Below are 24,002 nucleotides of genomic sequence, written 5' to 3' on the forward strand. Positions count from 1 at the left end.
CTGAAGCTCCTGTCCAGCCTCATTTTTCTCAGTAGAAAACATTGCCCTGACCGTCTTAGAAACGGCAAACCACAGGCAGAAAAATCAGAGTCAACATAAACCTTTCAGAACCGCTGCCTCCATTAGACTATCTTGGCTAGGTGTTTGCGTTTGTGTAACTTCCCACAGGAACCTTGAATCTTCTGTTGAGAATCAGACTGGGGGCTCCACCCTTCAGCTGAATGAAGGAGAGACAGAAGCAAAAACATCTATTCCATTCAGTCACGTGTTCACTGGTTTAGTTGGGTCTGGTGTGGTTTGGTCTCGTCCCGGGAGGCTGAGCCTTTCTCTCCCGATTGCTCATCTCAGCCTCACTTCTACGGCTCCTGTTTCACCAGGTGTGGGCGACAGGCCTCAAGCTCTCCTACAGTGACCAGCTGGCCCTGACTCAGCTCACCTTATACCTGACCAACGGCCATCTGGATTGCAGTCTAAGCACTCTTAACGTGCCCCGCTTTGTCCCCAAGAAAGAGAAGAAAACGAGACGCCTTAATGCCCCATCAGTGCCGGTAAGCACCAGACGCCGCCTGATTCTCTATGGTGTTCGGCAACACTCAGCCGCCACTTTCTGAGCCCGGGCTGCGTGCCAGGCTCTGAGTACAGAAGGAAGAAAGACCCTCAGGCAAGTCACTTACCCTCTCAGAAATGGGTTTCTGGAATACGAATGTATTGGTCAGAGGAAAGGGGAGAGGGCATTCCAGAAAGAGGAAGCAATGTGTGGAAAGGTGAAAGAGCACGGGGTTTTCCAGGGCAAATCTGTTTGGGTGTTTCCCTCAGTCCTCAACTCACTTCCCTGGGCAGGTATATCTACACCCACTGCTTCAGTTACCAGCACCTTCTGACAAAACCCATAGAGTTCTAGCCCCAATCTCTTTTTTGAGCTTCAGCTACCTAGATCCAATATTCTACAGAACTTTTCTGCCTAGAGTCCTCAGGGTCACACTATTCCAAACTGAATTTATCATCTCTCCTCTCCTTAGACTTCCTCTTGGGGGGTCAGGCCAGAGGCTGGTCAGACACCCCCACACCCCCTATTCCACATCCAGTCAGCAACCAGCTCACGCTGACGCGAGCTGCTGAGATGCCTCAACTCAGACCCCTCCTCTCCCTCCACAAAGACTCTGCCTGAGTTTCGGCTTTCATCATCTCATACCGGTATTATGATAGCTCCTCGCCAAGATTCTCTGCCCCGCTCTCTCCCCTCGGCCTAACCACACACAGTCAAGGTGGTCACGGGCGAAAAGAAAATCTGAGCATATCGCTGCCCTACTTACAATTTTGAAATCATCTGTCATCTTCAGGAAAATCCCAGCTTCCCAGGCCCCAACCTCCCATCTCATCACTAGCCCCATCGCTAGGGTGGCTGAGGCCAGCACTCCTGGCGCCCGTTGAGGTTTACCAAGCTCAGAACCCCGGGTGACAAAGGGGGCTGTCCGTGGGGACAGTGGGCTAGGTTGGGGAAGGAGAACAAAGGTCAAGAGGACCAGATGGCCCTTAGGGTAGGTGGGATGTGAGAGCAGATTGGGGCTCTCTGGCCACAGCTGCTCTGACAGCCAGTGGGTTTCCTCTGCCTTCTCCTACAATAGTGGGCTTCAAGCCCTTTGTGCAAGTGAAGCTCTGCTTGAGATCCAAATATATCAAACAGATAAAAGAGGAATTCCAGTGGTTAATGGGGCTCCCACACGGGTGCCCTAGAGACATCTTTTCAGAGCAGTATCTCCTGTCTCTCTCCCGGGCCTCTTTGGGTCCAAGAGATGCTTCTGGATTTCAAGAATTCTTGTTTAGGGGGATGGCCTGGTGGTGTAGTGATTAAGTTTGCATGCTCCACTCTGGCAGCCCGGGGCTGGCAGATTCGGATCCCGGGTGCAGACCTATACACCATTCGTCAAGCCACGCTGTGGCGTCCCACCTACAAAATAGAGGAAGATTGGCACAGATGTTAGCTCAGGGACAATCTTCCTCAAGTAAAAAAATTTTTTAAAAAATCTTTGACTTTGCCCAGGGTCCCCACAGTCACTTGCCTTGGTAGGAACTCAGTGAACACTTGGAAGGGTAACCTGGAGAGAGTGCCAGACGTCTCGGGGTCTCAGGCAGCAGCCTCCTTCTCCTCCTCAATCCGCTTATCCTGTGAGGTACCCTTGCTCATGGGAACCCCCTAAATCTCTTTGCTTATTAAGAAGAGAAGCAGAGTTGGACTCAGGAGGAGAAACAGACCTCTTTTAATTAGATCCCAGAACCTCGCTGGGAATTTCCCAGGTCCGACCGTACCTGTGGCCTCCGTCCTCACCAAAGGAACCTGCAGGACCCTAAGTTCAATACTAGAGGGAGGGACAGGAACAAAAATGGAGTCCTTCTGGCCTAGAGAACCTAACTCTGTGCCATTTCGAAAAGGAAGCTGAGTTAGTATCCAGCAGAAGACTGCCAAAGACTATTGGCTGCGCTTGAGCGTGTTGCTTCAGAAGGCGGGAAGCAGAGGTTGTGCTCTGCATCAGAGAGACACTCTCGCACTTTCCTCATCTCGCTTCTAGGTTTCAATCCTAGCCAGAGGTAACATACGAGCATTCTCCTGTGATCTAGAGTCTTAAACACTTTTAGGAGTTGCCTGCACGCAAAAAGGAAGCATTATGGTCATCCATAATTCAAGTATCTACACAATCACGGAATAAAAGCTATGTAGGTTTTCTGATGTGGGGATAAATTGGTTTTGGTTTTAGAAAGATAAGTTGATGGTCTCATCCTGGTGCTGCTGTGCATGTGTACACAGGCGATAGGCGATTTTTAAAAGAAGCATGCACATTTGCACACACGGTACAATTTACAACCAAACTGAAGCTTCCTGAACAAGTGTGAACAGACTGCGATGCCGTCAGGTTTAGGATCAGTCAGTTGACAGCCCCCTTTGAAGACTGAAGAAAAAGGAAACGCACAGATGAAACCACGATGGTAATGAGGGAGCTTTCAGAACTAATGCCTATAAAATGCGTCCAGTTTGGGCCTATTCCCTTATATAATATGCTATGCAGGGGGAAAGCAAAAACTTTTCTGGACTCTAAAAAGAGCCGTTGTCACATATCAGAAACAGGTGGCAAACACCTGTCATTTAGACCCAGTCAGACCAGGTGCACAGGCTTCTGATCCAGTGTCCACCACAAATAACTGCGTGAAGGCAGATACAAGACCGGGTGAGTCCCAGACATGCGTGTTTTAGAAATGAAAAGGAGTCACCTAACGACTTTTTAACTTTTAATTAATGTTCTGTCAGAATGGGCATAAATTGTTACCCTTTTCTACCCGTCTCACTCCTCCTCTCTTTGTGGACCCCCCGCGTCACGGTTGGTAAGCAGCCAAAAGGGACCCTCTTTGCAAACATCTTAAAACAACCCAAGTCATTTATAAGCATTTTAACAGCACATGATCTATAATGAATGATTAAGTAAAACCTTTTGTGTTAAATTATGATGTTAATAATGATTCTGTCTCCTGTAATTTATTATGGATTCTCAAACGCTTCGGGTTTGATTTTGATAGAATGCAGCAACAACAGAGTTTATGTGATGACTTTATTTTTAGAACTCTTCTTTGAAGGCACACATTTTCCCGCTACTGCTGCTACTGTAATTATGTACAAAACCAATCACTCATTAGAGTTAGGATACATTATCTTCTAGACAGATGAGGCTAAATAAGCAACACATTAATAATTCAGAGAGCAGTTCATTATGCATCTGGATGCCTGCTTCGTAACTGAAATAAGAACCTCATCAGCCTCTGCCAACCCTTAAACAATTGTTCTGTGTTATTGCAACCACAGTCAAGTTTACGCTTGTTAAACTGATACTTGGATTATTTTATCAAACATTCATTTATTTGTGGTCCCTCACTGCTGAGAACAGATTTTGGAAGCTCCTTTTTTAAGTTAATGATTTGAGCAATGGGTGTTATTAATTCTCAGAATATTATAAACATGATTAATTTTCAGGCAGAGATTTATTACATAAGGATTTCAACTATGTCAACGGAAATGCATCACTGTCAAAACAAGTATCATGGCGAAAATAGAATATGCTCCACACTTCAAGTGCTGGTGCTCAGAACTAAATCAATTTAAATTGTGGCTGAAGCAAAATTATATTCTCCAGTGAAAAGGAGTATTTCGAGCTTCCTTTATTTGGCTGGAAGCATTCTTGTTAGACTGTGATTTAGATAGGTAGTTTAATAAGACCAGAATTCTACCGATAATATTTTGTCTTCTCTTTTTTCCCCCTTGTTTTACTAGAAAAGGCGAACCTCTGAAATTCCCGCACATTCCAAATGTGGCCGGTGGGAATTTGGAGTGAAGAGCACTGGTCTGGAAGTCAGGGATCATGAATTCTAGACCTCTCTCTGCCTCAGTTTCCTCATTTGTAAAATAAGGGAGGGCTAAATGACCCCCAAGGTCTCTTGAGGGATTTGACTTTATGGGGCCTCTGGAACGGGGTCTGTACCAAGCCTGGCCCAGCAGCCTCATGTGCAGCGTGGTGCTAGGGGTGGGGGCATTTCCTCTGAGGGACACAGGAAGGGCCCATCCCTCCCTTTTCTGCAAGAAAAGGTCTTTTTCTTGCATAATCTTTTAGAAGGGAGTAATATTGTTGTGACAGGTCATATCCTAAGTCCTCATCAGCTGTCACCTTAGCCATCAGTAAATACTTTCAGCAAAAACCAAGAAGAAGCAAATTCCGCAGGTATTAACTCAACACCTGCTTTATCCCAGGCTCTCGACCAAGCACAGAGGACATGAGGATGAGTAAGCACAGAGCTCCAAGTTTATCAAAGGACACAGACAGGCCAGCAGATAACTATAATGCATTTAATAACATGATAATAACATCCAAATGCATTGAGGCTTACTCCACATCAGGTATTTCATCTAAGTGCTTTACGTGAATCTTTATACAATCCACTATATTAGGCAAGTGCTGTTATTATGCTTGTTTTTAGATAAGAAGACTGAGGTTAAGAGATGTTAAGCAACTTATGGAAGGTCACTCAGCAAGCAAGTAGGGAAGCCAGGATGTCACCCCAGGTTTGTCAGACTTTAAAGCCTGTGTGTCTGACCATTGCACTATCCAATGATCCGACCCCAGAGTAGAGCCTCATTCTGGAAGAAGTCTCTGGTTGAGGCCCTAGAGAAAGCTCCTCTTCCACAGGCACCTTCACCTCCCTGTGTGATGAGGTTGTTTCCAGGCATATTGCCATTATCCACTGGCTTCTCATCTCCTCTGAGCTCAGCTGAGACTCAGTGAGCACTGAACAGACCAGATGGTCGTGGAGGAGTCTTCTGATGCTGCAAAATCCATTTAGCTTGTGATTTCCTTGGCAATCTAAATAGAATGTACAGCATGAGAAGAGAGTTGATTACACAAGTGAACCTTTTAAAAATGATGTTTTCTATTTTTGTATAATACTTATACAGTTATATTCTCAATGGACATGAGCTTATTTGGTCCCCATGACAACCCCAAGAAATAGATGAGACGGGGATTATCATACCCATTTTATAGATCAGGAAACTGAGGCTATGCAAAGTTAAGTGAGCTGCCCAAGGTCATAAAGTTAAGTGAGGAGCAAAGCCCAGGCCTTCTGATTCAAGCCCCTTTCAAATGAAAAGATTTATTGGTTGGTTGGTCAGTTTTTACTTTAAATTATTTACTTTATTTGTGAAATTATTTAGTTTAACAAATGATAATAAGAGCTAACAGTTTGTGAGTGCATACTCTGTGCCAGACACTGTTCCAAGGTCTTTACATATTCATTTAATCTTCATGATGATCCTGTCACTTGTGCTATCAGGCTGGAAGACAACCCTGCATTAGTGACAGTTTTTTCTGGTAGCATCCATGGAGTTGGTTAAGACAAAAAACAAGTAGGTGAACCATGTATGTTCACCTTTATTGGCATTATTATAACCCATTTATTAAGCACTTAATATATGCCAGGAATTTCACCAAGCACCAAGGATACAAAGACATTTGGCAAAGTCCCTGTCCTCAAGGAGTTGAAAAGAAATGTAAAAATAGCACATTCACAAGGAGAAACCGCAAGGCCGCATTTCAGTGCCCTTTGAGTGACAGCCACGCAACCTGCTGCTGGAGCTCTTAGGAGAAATGAGTGTGGACTGGCAGGGACAGGGGACACTTTACTAAGAACACAGAACTTTGTCTGTCCTTAAAGACCATGGCAGTCAGTACATAGTGAGGAGAGGGAGACCTCCTCCAGGAGAAGGGCAGAGGCTGAAGGGAGCTCGTGGTCTGTCAGGAGATGGCAACGAACCAGCTGGGCTGGGGCAGAGAATCTGGGAAGCGAGTAGTGAGAGAAGCGGTTGGAGCAGTCCACTGAGCAGGTTTGGGAGAGTCTGCCTGCCAAGCCACGTGTCTGGATTTCATCTTGAAGGCAAGGATGAGACCCTGAAGAGCTCCGAGCGTTGACTAACCTGAGTTTGGGAAACGATCAATCTGGTGGTAATGCTCAGAATCCCAGGGACCAGTCAGGGAAGGAACAGCCTGGGAAATTACCTTTAGTGCTGGTCCAAAATGCTCCAGGCCCTGGAGATGCTTTCAAAGAAAGAGCAACACGAGTAACTACCACGTGTCAGGTGCCACGTGCCGTGGTAGGTGCTTATCTAATCATCAGGAGTCAGAGAACTTAAAGGACATAGTCAGATCACATGTACAGTGAGTGGCCTAGTCAGTTCTGAACCTCAGTCTTTCTGACTCCATATAACCTTCCCACTACAGAATTCTGTTTGCATCTCCATCTCCCAGGCAGAAGGAGAGGCAGCTCTCCAGGCCATAAAGGTCTGGAGTAGGATGGTGAAAGTAATGGAAAAGACATAGCTAGGAGACATGGACCAAATATCCTGGCTTTTCCTTCAGATTCTTCATGAATCACAAGCCCAGCTCTGGCAGGAGGGAGAATTGCATCTGTCTCTGTAGAGAGGAAGAAACCCCAGGATAGCCCGTCCTTACTTGCCGTCCAGTAATACTGGACAGGGAGCTCTTCTGCCCAGCTTTGGAGCCAAGATACATAGCACTGAGCTGGATCCTGCGACCAGATGCCTGCCTATCTCTCTCCCTCGCTCACTGGGGCCTGCTCTTGGGTTTGCTAGTTTATATACCATGGCAGCATAAGACAAGTTTAAAAGACAAAAATAACCTTGGAATTATCTTGTGAATTCATTGTAATTACTATGCAATTACATGCTCAGTAACCACAATGGAATTCCAGAGTATTTACAGTTCATTTCCATGTACAAAAACTCAGGCTCCTGGGCCTTCCTCGTGAAGGTAGGAGCGTGGCACAGTCTAGCATGGCAGGAGGAGCAGGCCTGGTGGCCACGCCCCTCCAGACTGACTAAAGAGCTGAGCCAGAACGTCTCTTAGCCAGTTCTTGTCATCCCACCAATAATTTCTGCCAAGCCCACCAGAGTTACACTGTCCTCCAAAAGATATCCTCTGGGGGCAAGGCCTGGAATGATTGTCCTGGGTTGTCATTCTCTAGGGATGGTGTGACTGTCCTCTGTGCTTTATGAATCATCTGCTGCTGCCCCAAAGCCCTCATTGACTGGAAGTCCCCTGAATTATATCCTTTGAAGAGTCTCGAGTCAGATGGAAGTGCTATCTACTTACTCTGTGTCATGTATCCATTCTTTCTTTCATTCAAGAAACACCGAATGCCTGTCCTGTGTTAGCATCACGTCCAGGCTGGGGATTCAGAAAGCGAACAGTGCCTACCCTCAGGAAACCCCAGTCATGCAAGGGAGACAGCCAGGGTAACAATTCATGACAGGTCGGGGTGATAACAAAGGACAGCTGCGGGGCATTTGGGGGTCAAATAGTTTTTCTTTTGTAAAAATAAAATTCTCAACGGTTACAGATGGAACAATACTAATGGAGGTGTGCAACTCAAGAGGCATTAGCCTGCGGGAGCCTAACATTTTTGTAGATGTGGACTCTGCTTACACGTGGGAAGAGCAGGCTTAATTAATAGTACTGATAACGTGACTGTCAGATACAGTACTTTATGTAAGTGTGGAAGGAAAAGACACAATATGTGGAAGAAATATGTCACAAAAGGTGAACCTGAAATCTGAGCGTGTGTGTGTGTTCGCACGCGCGTGCGTGTGTTGTGCAGGCGGGGAAAGGATGTTCATTCTCCACTGGGCACTCAGTCAGCCCCAGTTCCCCTGTGTTATCTCAGAGATGGAGAGTAAGCCTGATGTCTCACAATAGACAGTCTTGGGTCATTATAAGATCCTTGCAGCCAGCTGTGGACCGGCGGCACCTCCTTTTTCTTCTCCTGCTCCTAGTCACTGCACAAGGGCAGACACCTGGTTGCCCAGCACTTGAGGGCTCCCGAAGTTCAGAATCTGGGCCAGGCACCTTCATTTTCTATGCTCTAAGCTTGGCCATGGCTCTATGTGCAGTTCTCCAAATTCCCAGTTATCCAAGGACAAACAAAGGTGATTGTAAAAGGCAAATAGCACATCTCACAAAGGACATGATACAAAACTGCCAGGATCCAATGCTTTCTTTTGCACATATTAAATTTAAATTTTTTAGGTGATATCATTATTGAAATACTTTAAGCTACTATAACCAGTCTCTTTGGGATAGCTCCCACTGATAGGCAGGCAAGATACAGAATAGCAGTTTCCCAAACTAAGAAAGCAGCTGGAGTCAAAATTCTAACATTGGTCCCCTCAAGAGGTGGACTACACTTAGTGACTTGCTGCCAAGGAGTGCAGTATGGGAAGGGGGAAATATCCTTACAGTGAGAAACCTGGCAAGAATGACCTTGGCCAGGTGATCAAGGTGGGCAGCATCAGCGATAAGTCAGGCTGATAGATGTACCCTTGATACCAGGTGATGAAAATGGCAGTTCACTGATGTAGGCCTCTTCTCAAATACACGTGAGAAAAATATCAAACAAACTCAAATTGAGGGGCATTCTACAAAATACCTGATCAGTACTCCTCAAAACAGTCAAGATCAGGAAAAACAAGGAAAGACTGAGAAACTGTCACAGCCAAGAGGGGCCCAAGGAGACAAGATGACTAAGTATAATGTGGTATTCTGGACGGGATCCTGGGACAGAAAATGGGAATCAGGAAAAACTCAATGAAATCCAAATAAAGCACGGACTTCGATAGCAATGTAGCAACTGGGTTCCTTAGTTGTAACAAGTATACGCATCAATGTAAGAGGTTAACAATAGGCAAATGGGGTGAGGGGTATACAGGAACTCTCAGTATTATCTCTGCAAATTTTCTGTTAATCCACAACAATTCTAAAATTGAAAGCTTATTTGTCTAAAGAGTCTGACGTTCAGTTGTGGTCTTTTCCAGTCGCTGGCAGCCAGCCGCTATGCAATGATGAGCACCCAGCTGAAGCACAACAATCTCTCACTGGTTTTCCACTATGTTTTTCTCCAGATGTGTAAGGCCCACGGCATCGGCTATGACATTGAGGTATGAAGGGTACAGCTGGCCAGGACTGGACCAAATACAGGCCTGCGGATGATCTAGGCAGCTAATAGTTTGGTGCCCCTTCAAACAGATATTCTTTAAGCGTTAGTTTGGCGTGCAGTCAGAGGAGGGCTGAGTGTGCTCGGGGAAGGGTGGAAGGGCAGCTCCACAGTGGGTGGCATTTGGTCCTGGGAAGTTGAGCTCTGTCCCCAGACTTGCAGACCCACCTTGGTCAGGCAGATTTAGGAGGCATTTGGGGGACCATCTCTTGTCTTGAAGCAGGCCCTGAGCTTCCTGACCCCACCTGAAGCTGCTTATCAGTGAACAGCCTTATTCTGCTCAGGCTGCCATAACAAAACACCAGACTGGGGGGCTTAAACAACACAAATTCCTTTCTCACAGCTCTGGAGGCTGGAAGTCCAAGGGGAAGGTGCCAGCCAGGTCGGTGAGAACTCTCTTCCTGGCTTGAGGATGACTGCTTTTCTGCTGTGTCCTAACATGGCGGAGAGAAAGAGATCTCTGGTGTCTCCGTAACCTCTCTTATAAGGACACGGGTTCTACTGGAAAAGGGCTCCAACCTTATGACCTCACTTAACCTTAATCACTTCCTTAAAAGTTACTTCCTTAAAATCACTTCTATTTCCAAGATAGTCACATGAGGAGTTAGGGTTTCAACATAGGAATTTGGGAGCAGTTCGCCTGAGGGTGAGAGCTACAGAAAGGGACAGACAGAGAGGCACCAAAGACATAACTAGCATAGTTTAACAGGCTCTGCCTCCAGGTTGCCTATGCTAAACAACTTATAAAGTAAGAAAGGTGAAATAGGGAAGAAAGAGAAATATGGATTGTAGGTAATGGGGTGATAGAACTATATGAAGATGAAAAAGTAACAGAAGAAAAGAGAGAGATAAACTCCAGAGACTAAAAGAATCCGTAAAAGGGGAGGCAGGGGGCAGAGGAGGGGATAAACAGAAAGAAAGAAAGAGACCAAATAATAAACAGAAGTGGAAGAAGAGAGAAGAACAGACAGAGTCATAAAAATCTGAAGTGAGAAGAAGGAACCATGTGACTACTTGGAAAATTTGGAAATTCTCCAACAATATCCTTGCTTTAGTTTTCCTGAGATGGGTTCCCATCTCTTCAGACCCTGGCGTCCATCCCAGGTCAGAACTCTCCACTTGTTCTTTTAATTACCTTTTCTTGGAGAGGCAGCTGATGAACCAGTGTTTACAGAGCACCCAGTATGAGCTAAGCACTATCACTTCACCAACTCTTTATTCTTCATATCACTCCTGTAAGAAGCTAATATTTCTACCATATCACGGGGGAGGAATTTAGGCTTAAAGGGTCTAAGCACTTTCCCAAGGCATTTTGTAGACTGCCTGACTCTGTAATTGTCCATAAAGTCAAACACGATTCTTTCTCTTACACCAAGGCATCCCCCATATGCCTTTTTCCCCCGAAGGGCTATACCTCTTCCATATATATTTCTAAAATATTATTACCAATCAAGTCCAAGAATTCTTCAATCCATTTCAAATACTTCTTATGTATTCTTATTATGAATACTTCTTATGTATTCTTCAGCTGAAGCAACACAAACTTCTCCATAGCCCCCATGACTATCTCTCTGTATTTTCTTACAAAAGAAAAAAAAAAAGATGTGCTTAGCAATTAATTTCCCTAAAATTTTATTGCCTCCTTGGGTTGTGCTGAATCTAAAAAAAAGATCAATTGCCCTAATTCCAGTGTAACCTCTGCCCCCGCTCCCACTCTTGGTCGAATTTAATGTGGATGCTCTTTCCAGAAAAAGAAGCAACGTTAACAATACATCATTATCAATGCTACCAAAAGAAGAATCCTCAAAAGTCCTTATTCTCAACATGTTTTTCTTCCCATCATTATCACAGAATTTCAAATGATATTTCTTGTCCAAAATCACAGGGGGAAAAAAAGGGAAATGAGATCACCCTGTGAGTTTATTTTTCCTTGCTGAATAGTGGAAGGAAGCATTGCTGAGTTTGTAACCAACTTGGTGGGTCTCATTCCTGGTATTTCTGTAATGCTACAAAATACCCCCACTGATTTCCTAATGAAATGAAGTTGTAATGAAAGCCATATGGAGAGAAGTGTCATGTTTACTGCTTGTGACAGTGTGGGGCAGGGCTGGTCTCACACATACATGAACAGTGTGCCATGGTCCCAAATAGCTCCAAAACCACCAGCGATCATTTCCTCAGGCCAGGATATTGCATGGTGGCAATCACTAGAGCTTTTCACAAATACTCAGATTCTCTTCCTTCCAGGCACATGATGGAATTATGCTTCCATATTGGACATCACGTAAAGGATGCAAGATACCTTGCAGATCAACTAGTCAGTGGTTCTCAACCCCAGCTGCCCATTAGAATGACTTGAGTGAGGAGCTTTAAAAAGTACAGATGCCCAGGCAGGGCTGGGATTAGGGTGAGGAAAGTGAGGCACTTAGCCAGAGCACAAAATTTAAGGGAGCACAAAAAAAATCCTCAGTAATAAAGGTAAATAATATTGTTATGCAATATGTTAAAAATAAGAATTATTGCAAAAAATCCACGATGAACAAAATATCAAATTTTTAAATAAAAACATACTGATTTTTTCTTTTTCCTCAAGCTCCACTATGGCTCAGCATGGCACCCAGAGCCCACCCTGGACCAATTAAATCAGTATTTCTGGGGATGGAGCCGAGGCATTATATCTTTTGAAGCACTCAGATAATTCTAACGTGCAGCCTGCATTGAGAGCCACTGTTCTGGTCCAGTGTCTGTCCCATGCCCAGATTTCCTAATAAAATGGGGAGTCATGAGCACTCCAAATTCTGGCATGTGATATTTTTTACCAAATCCCCAAAATGCAGTTTTCTTTTTGTCCTTTCAGTGATGAGGAGTTCACAACTTCACAGGGCAGCCATTTCCACTATGAGACAACTCTAATGTTAATGTTTTATTTGGAGAAAACTGTTAAAAGATAATTTTCAAAAAAGGATAAAATCATGCCTCTCATACAGATACAAAGTTAAACACGTGATAAAGATTTTATTTAACAGAGAAGAATTAGGCAGGTGTTATAACCAGTACAAAAAAGAATCCAAAAAAACAAACATCTTTATAGATCAGGAATATTGAAAGGAACAAGCAAATGGAGGCAAAACTGGTTTTTCCAGCAGGGGAACAGGAGAGGAAAATCAATTCAACCTCTACCAGACTGGACAGAATTTGCTTCTCTCTCAGTCACCTACGACTTAGAGAGTTGATAAATATCTCCCATGGAATCAGGGCAATAGAGTGTGGTTTAGACAACACATAGTTTTCCATTGGAGGACAAATTATTTTCCAAATAACAAATTATTTTCCGGATTTTTTAATCCATTGCTGTTAGAGCAGTGGTTTCAAATTTTGATGTGCATGAGAATCACCCAGGAAGTGAGCTAAAAGGCAGATTCCCTCCCAAAGATCCTGAGCTTGGACAATGGCCATGAAAATGCCTTTTTAGAGCCAGCCCTGATGGCCTAGCAATTAAAGTTCAGCATGCTCCACTTTGGTGGCCTGGGTTCAGTTCTCAGGCATGGAACCACACCACTCATCTGTCAGTAGCCATGCTGTGGTGGTGGCTCACATGGAAGAACTAGAAGCACTTAGAACTAGAATATACAAACATGTACTGGGACTTTAGGGAGGAAAAAGAAAAAGAGAGACAGATGAAGATTGGCAACAGATGTTAGCTAAGGGCGAATCTTTCCCAGCAAACAAAAAAAAAGATTTTGAAAAATGGCTTTTTAATACACACACTAGATGATTCTGAATGCAGTTCTGAGGCTCAGACTTCAAAAAACACCTAGTCCTGGACAAGAGATAACAAGTGTTGGCAGGATGTGGAGAAAAGGGAACCCTTGTGCACTGCTAGTGGGAATGTAAACTGGTACAGCCACTATGAAAAATAGTATGGAGGTTCCTCAAAAAATTAAAAATACAACCACCATATGATCCAGCCATCCTACTTTTGGGTAGATATCCAAAGGAAACAAAATCACCATCTTGAAGAGATATCTATACCCCCACATTCGTTTAATCATTATTCACAATAGCCAAGATATGAAAGCAACCTAAGTGTCCATCTACAGATGAATGGATAAAGATGTGATATATATACACACAATGGAATATTATTCAGCCATGAGAAAGAAGGAAATCCTGCCAATTGCAACAAGACAGATGGACCTTGAGTGCATTATGCTAAGTGAGATAAGCCAGACAAAGACAAATACTCTATAATATCACTTACATGGTGCAACCTAAAAAACCAAACTCGTCGAAACAGAGAGTAGAATGATGGTTACCAGGGACAGGGGTTGGGGGAATTGGGGAGATGTGGGTCAAAGGGTACCAACTTGCAACTAGAAGATGAATAAGTTCTGGAGATCTAATGCACAGCACAGTGATTATACTGTCTTATATATTCAAAATTGCTAAGAAACTAGATCTTAAATGTTCTCACCACAAAAACGAAATGGTAATTTTGTGATGTGATAAAGGTCTTAGCTAAAACTACAGTGATAATCATATTGCAATATATAAATATATAAATCAAATGTAGACCTTAAACTTATTATATGTAAATTATATCTCAATGTTATATGTAAACTATATCTTAATTTTTTTAAAAAAAAACTGTCCTAGAACACATCTATTCCATATTCTGGAGGCAGCCTTTCCAAATGTGTTTCTCACAATATTTGTAGGTAGCGGTACACTTCAATTCAAACAGTCTCAGTGGTCTTAGTATAGAACATTTTCTCTACTTTGCTTCCAACATAATATGCTATTTCTTTTCTCCCCATTCAAATTTTGTAGGAAAGACAAGGAACTGTTTTTATATTATACGAACACCTGAAGAGAGACAAGTTTGGAATGTTGTGAGTATGAAGTGTGTCTATGAGATGTAATAAGCTAAGAAAATAGACTATAACAACCAAGAAGAATGATGCTCCTCCTGCATTTTAATCAGCATGCTGATTTAACAGAAGTCTGTCTTGTTTTATGTGGATCGTCAAGTATTTCATAAAATGACTTTAGATGTGTCAGTGGGAGTTCATAAATATAATGGATTAATTATCCAAAATGGATGGTAAGAGACTAGTTTGAACCACATATTACACTCAAACACATACACATACAAGGCACAACAATCTGACTGATGAGGAACCAGCTCAGATGTCCTGATTGTGGAAGGGCAGTTGTCATTCTGGAATGCTTAAAAAAGTGCTCTGGTGACTTGGCAAGATGCTCCCCAAAAGGCAGGGTCTGTAGCCCCTCCTCAGGTCCGGTTTCAGCCCTGACAGTCTTTTTTTTTTTTTTTTTTTTAAAGATTTTATTTTTTTTTCCTTTTTCTCCCCAAAGCCCCCTGGTACATAGTTGTATATTCTTCGTTGTGGGTCCTTCTAGTTGTGGCATGTGGAACGCTGCCTCAGCATGGTTTGATGAGCAGTGCCATGTCCGCGCCCAGGATTCGAACCAACGAAACACTGGGTCGCCTGCAGCGGAGCGCGCGAACTTAACCACTCGGCCACGGGGCCAGCCCCCTGACAGTCTTTTTAAGATACATTCATGCTAAGAAAAATCTTGCGAGCAGCATTGGGAGCTTTCTCTATGCTGCCCTGTTTCCCCCAAATTTCTCTCCAGGGCACTTTGGAGAACTGGCAAAATTGTCTCCTCACCTAGGACTCAAACCTTTAGAGCCACAGCCCTGAACTGTGTCTTACTCATGTCTTAGAATATGGTTATTTGGTACCTTTAAGTCATCCTAAATTGGGAAACTGTTTCTACCCTATATTTCTCTTCCTTATAACAGCTACAGTGTATTGAAAAAGAAAAGATGAGCAAATATATACTTCTCTTCTTCGTGTTGCTTGATTTTCTCTGGAGCTTTAAGGAGAGGCTTTTCATGAGATGGCTGGGCTTGGTGTGGCTTTATTGCAATCAGGTCACATCCGGTGAAGAACGTTAGTTGGCCATATCTTTAGGAAAGATGAGGGTTCCAAGAGGGGATGACTTTACAGACCAGAATTTTGTGGTTTGGCTTTGCTGGGATAACTTCATACTGACTCTGTTTATATTGGGGTATTCCTGGGAATAGTGGAATTTGAGGAGAAATTTCAAGGAAGGGAAAATGAAGGAAATTCTAGATAAGATTTAATTAATAGGAAGAGGACTTAGAGTTCATTCAGTCTCTTGCTTCCCAACCTGGGAACCATGGACCCCAGGAGGCTGATGAGGGATGGTGACAGGGGCTTGAATCCATGTGTGGACCCAGATCATACAAACACAAACACACACACACGCACACACACATCTGTATATATTTTTTAAGTATGGCTCTCAATCTTTAGTATATATAAGAATCACCTGAGAGGCTTGGTGAAACTACACATTCCTTGTCCCAAACCCAAATTCGGATTTCATTGATCTGGGGTAGAGCCCAGGAATCTGCTGTTTTAATAAGCATCCAGGATCTAATACATACTGACCCTGTAGCAGTAAAATACAAATCATTGTTAAAAATTATCGACTCTGAAATTGCCTTTGGCTATCATTCATTCTCTGAAAAGAAGAGATGCTAATGTTCATTAGCTATAAGGGGTAGGGATGGGCAGTCCTTGGATTTGGGGAATGTAACTTGAAGTTGGAAAACACTGATCTAGTTCAAGTCCTTCATTTCGGAGAAAAAGAAATAAAGACCCAAAGAGCTTAAGTAACTCTCCTCAAAGTCACACCATCAGTGAGTGGCAGGACAAAGAGCCCTGGCCTCCTGTCTTTGGGCCTAGGAAGACTTCTACTCCCACCCTGACCCAATGGAAACGCCAGCCAGGCTAGAAGGCAGCCATTCCAACAGGGTCTAAGCCGTAGACTCAAAGGTGACTTCTTTACAGGTAGAAACTGGCACAGAAGCAAGCCCCAAAGTTTTCTGCAGCTGCCTTAAAGGGTAGCTCTTCAGCTTCACCCCCACAGGATAGAGCAATTTTTAAAAAATTAATCCATTCACTTAATCTATTTTTTTCCTTACACTCAAAAAATAACTAGAAAAAAACACCCTGGAGTTTTGTTTCCAAGTTAAAACTTAACAACAATCTGGTTGTTCAGGAATGTTCACTGACCGCAGTATAGTTCTACAGGATGGTTTGCAAGTTGTCTCTGAAATCTTGAAGTGTGTGTTCAGCTTTATAAAGGCAGCTGTTCATGAACGGGGCACATTCTTCTCTAAACACGGATGGGGCACACTCATAAGCAGCAGGAATCACTTGTAGACGTGAAATAGAAACTAAACCCCAGATAAGAAGTCTCTAGAATACTGAGGTGCACATGTCACCGTAGACAAGGGAATTGTTAGGCATAAATTAAACTTAGCAACAATTCTCTTAAACCGATTTAAACAATTTTTAAAATGAGCTAATACATCTGTCCTAGCTCAGTGGTAGCCTTTTGCTAGGAACGACGGAAACTATTCCTATATTCTAAGTTGATTAATAAAAAATATTTATTACACAAATCCTTTTTGTTGACAAGTTAAAATGGAGCCTCATCTTTCATATCTCCCTGAAGATTGCCACCTTGTGAGATTGAAAATACTCATTAAATTCCATCACCAGACAGGCACAAATGAGAGGGTGATTGTCTCTAAGCATGTGAGGGGAATCGTTGGTAAACTCATTTGTTTGGATATCATTAACAGAACAATCGGTGAGAATCTCCAGGGGGTCCTCGTGACCTTTGCTCGCAATCTCTTCATCATCCATCAAGAAATATCAGCACCTAATATGCAAGGCGAGACCAATTTTAAGGTGAGGTGTTAATTAACTAACGATCCTGGTTAATTTCTATACAAGGGCTGAAAATACCTCATGCTGGATTGTAAACAAGTGCTAAATCATTTTTTTTTAATTGTAAGCAGTACATATTTTACGATGTGCAGGGTCAATATTGTAAGGTTCCCACTGAACCCGTTAGTTAAATTTAATAGTTTGAAACTTTGTCTTTGAAATATAGTAGACTTGTGTTAAGCTGCTGCCATTTTCCAAACCCAAGCTTAGAAGACAATGAGACTTTTTGATGTTGGAGGTGAAGTTGAAACGTCACAATGGAGCCAAAACAAAGACTGTCGCAGCCAAAAATCCTTAATATAATCTACCTACATTTCAGATAACACAATGTCTGGCTAAGGATTCCTGGGGAGCCCAACTTTCTAGAGCCAGAGAAGTTCTGAGACCTCAGGAAGGACCAGGTGTGTGGGAAGAAGCAGAAGAAAACCTCAGCTTCTACATGAGCCTGCTACTCCACCTGTTTCTCTAAAGTGGGGTAGATGTTTCATCACTAACCTTTTGAAGCTTCCAAACGGCCTTTAAAGATCTTGGATCAGGAAATCCAGTCATGTGTAATTGACTAGACGTCTCTAAACTCTAGAAAACAGGAGCAAGATCTGTATAAGAGTTTTAAAAATACCAGCTGAACAGAGGTGAACACTTGGTACGGATCACCAGTGTCTGTACCTGATTCCCAGCTTGAGTCTTCATCATGTTTGAATGGGTCAAATAACTCCAAGGACTCAATCAGAAACCACATGTGATTCTTCTCTAAAAGGAAAGTCCAACAAAAGCTTGATGAAAATATAATTTTTAAATACATTTTTTTTTCCTTGAGCTAGGGCCTGCTCCCTCTAGTAACAGTAATAATAATAATATTGCTTTACTCTTTAATGTGATTTTATGAGTTGGAAGAATGACCATTGCTTTTCCCACAACATGACTCAGAAGATTCAATAAAAAATAGGCCCGATGTTGCATCATCGACTTTCATTGGTCCTAAAGGACCTATGCTCATCATTTATATTCTAAGTTCCTGCCAGCTAGCATAATTTCATCTGTTACTGTCATGTGCAAAACTCTGAGCCTGTCTATATGTCATCAGTCTAGTCTGTCCAAATATAGCTAACAATCAGAATCAGATGGTGCTATGGATTGAACTGTGTCCTCCCAAAGTCTGTGTATTGAAGCCTTAACCCATAATGTGATCATATTTGAAGATGGGGACTTTTGGAAGTAATTACGTTTCAATAAAGTTTATGAGAGTGGGGTCCTCATGATGGAATTAGTGCCCTTATAGGAGACCAGAGAGCTTGCTCTCTCTCCCTCCCTACCGTGTGAGGATACAGCAAAAGATGACTATCTGCAGGCCAGGAAGAGAGCCGTCACCAGGAACTGAATCAGCTAGCACCTTGGCTTTGGACTTCCCAGCCTCCAGAACTGTGAGAAATAAATTTTTGTTAAGACACCCAGTCTATGGTATTTTGTTATAGCAGCCTGGGCAGACCAAGACAGACGGTTTATCCCCAAACCACACAGACTTAGCAGACTCCAAGCTTGGACGTGAGGTTGGCAGAGCCAACTACCGTTGACAAAATGAAGCCTATTTCTCTGACCTTTGTCTGACTCCCCAAATCATCTCAATGTTTCTAGGCTTCTCCAGTGAATCATTGTTACCTTGACTTTTCTACTCCTGCTAGAAGGTCTAAGGTAAAAACTTTAAATCTCAACAAAATAGGAATAATAGCAAAAACGTGAAAAGTGGAATAGATTCATTTTTAGTAGTATTTTCTGTCTACTATCCTCGCGACATTCTAATAAGTATTTTCGGTTTGTAAACAAGGATTTACCAGCAAAGTAAAGGCTGAATAAAAATAGAAGGTAATGCAGAAAAAGCATTTAACAAAATCTAACATCCTTTACTGATAAAAACACTCAGAGAAACTAGGAATAAAAGGTAACTTCCTAAACCTGATAAGGGCATCTAGGAAAAACCCACAGCTAACATCATAGTTAATGGTGCAGGACTGAAAGCTTTCCCCCTAAGATCAGGAGCAAGACAAGGATGTCTGCTCTCACCACTTCTATTCATCATTGTACTGGAAGTTCTAGCCAGGGGATTTGGGCAAGAAAAGGAAATAAAAGGCATGTAGATCGGAAAGAAAGAAGTAAAACTATCTCTATTCACAGATGACATGATCTTGTATATAAAAAAATCCTAAAGAACCGAGAAAAAACCTATTAGAGCTAATTAACAAGTTCAGCAAGGTTTCAGGACCCAAGATCAATATACAAACATCAACTGTATTCCTATACACTAGCAGTGAATAATCCAAAAGTAAAAAAATTTTTTAAATTCCATTTACAATAGCATCAAAAAGAATAAAATACTTAGGAACAAATTTAACAGAAGTACAAGATCTGTCCACTGAAAACTACTATGGGGGGTCAGAATTGGCCACCCCAAATGTGTCTCTTTGGCTTGACTATTTTTAAGAATAAAAGACTGAAAGAAACTTTGACCTTCCCCTCTCTAACTGCCTAAAAGCATTTGAGATAAAAGGCCTGTCCTGGGAACAGCCATCCCCATAGATAACTCTGGGTATCAGAAGACTGTGAGGGTCCTTGCTAAGCCCATTCTTATCAAAGTTCTGTCTACCAAACATTTGCTTTTCCATTTCCATGTGAATTGCCTACCTCCCCTTTGAAGTCCCAAACCACTACCCGCAACATCGTTCTTTGTCTTTAGCTGAAGATCATATTTAAGGTGGCAGCTTTGGCCATTCTGGTGAGTTGCTCAGTTTTCCTGAGTTTCTCCTGTGTATACATGTTATAAAGCTTTGTTTGATTTTCTCCTGTTATTCTGTCTCATGTCAATTTAATTCATAGACCAGCCAGAAGGACCTAGAGAGGGTAGAGGAATTGTCTCCCTCCCCTACGCTACAAAACATCATAAAAGAAAAAAGACCTAAGAAAATGGAAAGAGATTCTGTGTTCATGGATTGGAAGACTTAATATTGTTCAAACAGCAATACTCCCCAATTGATCTACAGTTTCAATGCACTTCCTATCAAAATCCCAGCTGGTTTTACTGAGTAAATTTACAAGATGATCCTAAAATTCACGTGGAAATGTAAGGGACCCAGAATAGTCAAAATAATCTGCAGAAAGAAGAACAAAGTTAGAGGATTCATGCATCTCGATTTTAAAACTTACTACAAAGCTACAGTAATCAAGATGGTGTGGTACTGGCATAAGAAAAGACATATAGATCAATGGAATCGAATTGAGAGTCCAGAATAAATCCATACATTTATAATCAATCGATTTTTAACAAGGTTGCCAAAACAATTCAATGGGAAAAGAATAGTATTTTTAACAGATGGTGCTGGACAAATGGATACCCACATACAAATTAATGAAATTGCACCTCTACTCCATGGCATATACAGAAATTAAGTAAAAATGGATCAAAGACCTAAATGTAAGAGCTAAAAGTATAAAACTCTGAGAAGAAAAACATACATATAAATCCTCATGACTTTGTGGTTAGCAATGCTTTCTTAGATATGGTACCTAAAGTGCAAGCAACCAAAGTAAAAATAGATAATAGATACAATGGAACATTATTTAGCCATAAAAAAGAAATGAAGTTCTGATACATGCTACAACATGGATAAACCTTTAAGACATTATGGTAAATGAAAGAAGCCAGACATAAAAGGTGACATATTGTATCACTGCATTTATATGAAATGCCCATATTAGGCAACTCCATAGAGACAGAAAGTAGGTTAGTGGTTGCCAGGAGCTAGGGGAGGAGGAAAGTGGGGAAAGGCTACGAATGGTTCCAGAGGTTCTATTTGAGGTAATGAAAATATTCTGGAATTACTTGGTAGTGATGCTTGCTTGTGAATACACTAAACCCACTGAATTGTATACTTTATAAGGGTGAATTTTATGGTATGTGAATTCTACCTCAATAAAAAAATAACTAACTAAAATAAAATGGAAAGGTGCCATTTTTCTCTCCAGAAACCAATGGAAATAAATACTCCCATCAGCCTACTAGCCCCCATTTTAGGATGGCTTGACCAGTGCTTCCAAAATTATCTGTAGGGAAGGACGTGCTTGTTTCATTTTTTCCAGTCTATCATGGATCAATACTTTTGTAAAATACAACAAAAATGAATTACTAGAAAAATGAAATGAAAACATTAGACATAAAATAGAAGCCCATTTTTTTCATTACTACATTTAATAGACATAAAAATTTCTAGGAAGGTTTCCAAGTTCTTACTGTCAACTTTTTTACTCATTTCATCAAGACTGATAACCAACAATTTGTAGATGGGTGCTGGTTGGTAGAGCACACTGTGAGTAGACCTGGTCTAAAGCACTCTTAACTCCAAAAAGAAGCAAATAACTGAGGGCCTCGGGGGAGGAGCTATAAGAGGTCTTTAAGTAAGGAATATTGTTTTTATTGTTCATTTACAGACCGCCATTGATGATATTGAAGACATTCTAGGAGTAACAGAGGAAAACAAATTGAGATTTCAAGAAGAGCTACAGTCCAAAGATGACAAAAACCTCTCTAAATCTGATAAATGAATGATCCTGGAATCCATTGCTGATTTTGGATTCCAATCTGAAGCGAGCTTTCCTTTTGCTGTTAGGAATAAAAGGGGGAAAGTTAGGTTGCTTTGTTTGCTGGGAAGCGTTATCAGAACGGGTTACAATCTAATGCTCTTTTGAAAAAATTGTTTATTAAGTGATCTTATTTTACTTATTAAACCAAAACCTATTTGTGTTTTCACTTGAGAGTGCTGAACAATCTCTCTTCACAAACTCAGGAAGAAATAGTCTAACAAGAAAGTTACAAGACTTACTAATGTTGCTTCTGCATCAACCTCTTTATAAACTTCAGGATTATGGAGATTTTGTTTTATAAAGTTTTCTCCTCTTATTGTTAATAGTAATTTGTCTTCTGCATTTAAAAAATTGAATGAAGGCTTAAGCATTGCTATTTGGCAAAACACAAATGTCTTTTCTTTCTCAAGAAAATTACATTTGTATGGACTTTTAAAGCAACTCTTTATCATTCATTGTATTTTTATTGTACCAAGCCACTGTTTGTTGTTGCCATTTTTCAAAAAGTAAGGTAAGCCAACATCTAGTTAACTAAAGCATCAGAATTTATCTAGGTGGCAGTATCTGCTCTTAGTTTAAGATATAGTGTAACTCAAGCCCTCTAGCTTGAATAAACATTCGTACTCTCTAGTTCTCCATTTAATACAGCAGTAGAATATTTACAAGCTTAATTCAACAGTACCTTTTAAGGGGCAGATTGTTAAAATTATGCAGTGCTGACACTAACTCTCCGCATTTGCTTCGTAATTATTCAAAATATTTCTACATCACCCAGCTTTACGAAAGGGTGAATATGCAAGTCACAACACCAAAATCACGTAGTTGTTTTAAAGAATGACCTTTATATCTTTAAAAATACTTGAATGCGTTGAGGAAAGAAGGGGGATTTCTTTACCTATGGAATTTCAATAATTTTTAACTGTGCCTCAGCCACAGGCTGAGTTTCTACAATAAAATTAACATTTGTGTGTGTGTCAGCTTTTGTTTTGCTATAGTTGGAAATACATTAATTAGCCAGGTTTCCTGTCTGTGCTAGGTACAAGGATGACCTCTTTTTCTTGCCAGATCGCTCTAGTCCATATGAGGGGCCCATTGTCCAGACACTTGACGGATAGGAAGTACTACATGCCCATTAGAGCCTCGCCTCGATTGAAGCCAGAGCAACATAAGGTCCAAGAGACTCATTAGTTCACTGGCACAATCGTGTCCTGAGAGTAAATGAAACCCTCTGTCTCCTTATGGCTCTCATCTGCTCTGGACTTTAAAAGAAAACTGTCTCTGTTTTGTTCAGCACAGCAGTGCATCTTTCACACGGTGAGATCCCCCTCCACAGTACACACCGGTAAATCTACGGGGGAAGTTTTGCATGTGAATTTTGATTAGCACTCTTGAGCCTCAAGCTGCTGGCAAGAGTAAAATGAGTTCACTCTCCGGGACCTTTTTTTTTCACTCACATGATTGGTTTCTCAAACAATGCACTTCCCTTCGTTGCGTCGATCATTAGCATACCCCACAGAATGCCTGCTTCCAAATTCAGGCCTTATGTTCCCATTCAGGGCTCACTAGAAAGTGATTGGGAGTAAAATTCTCTACCCAAAAACCTACACATTTAAAATGAAAGGAGAAAAATTGGTATAATAAAACAATCACTTTGACTAATTAAGAAGAAGCCAGAGGACCAGATTAAATTAGTGAAAGGTTTTAAATACAGAACATTTGAAAAGAAGCATAGTCCATTATCCTTTAGCACATATATGTAGCAAAGATATTGTGCTATTGGTAAACTAAGTTTGAAAAAAAACTCCTATGTGTGTGTACAATGTATCCTAAACACAAACTAACCGCGATGAATGGCTGAGCTTTTACTATTCTAAACAGGAAACTGAAATCTTTGTTGATAAGAGGATTTTTTGAAAATGA

The 24,002-nt window shown here is 41.6% G+C and overlaps 1 protein-coding gene across 1 annotated transcript in view; it reads left to right on the top strand.

The window, feature by feature from the left end:
• Positions 1-22,043, top strand: part of IQCH (IQ motif containing H) — a 176,506-nt gene extending 154,463 nt beyond the window's left edge. The window contains exons 17-21 of the mRNA XM_046653366.1: positions 378-548; positions 9,422-9,544; positions 14,431-14,492; positions 17,306-17,414; positions 21,930-22,043. Of these exons, the coding sequence (XP_046509322.1) occupies positions 378-548; positions 9,422-9,544; positions 14,431-14,492; positions 17,306-17,414; positions 21,930-22,043 (579 nt within the window). The remainder of the gene's footprint in view (positions 1-377; positions 549-9,421; positions 9,545-14,430; positions 14,493-17,305; positions 17,415-21,929) is intronic.
• The last annotated feature ends 1,959 nt before the right edge of the window (positions 22,044-24,002 follow it).

This window comes from Equus quagga, chromosome 2 (genome assembly GCF_021613505.1).
Source record: "Equus quagga isolate Etosha38 chromosome 2, UCLA_HA_Equagga_1.0, whole genome shotgun sequence".
NCBI classification, from domain to species: Eukaryota; Metazoa; Chordata; class Mammalia; order Perissodactyla; family Equidae; genus Equus; species Equus quagga.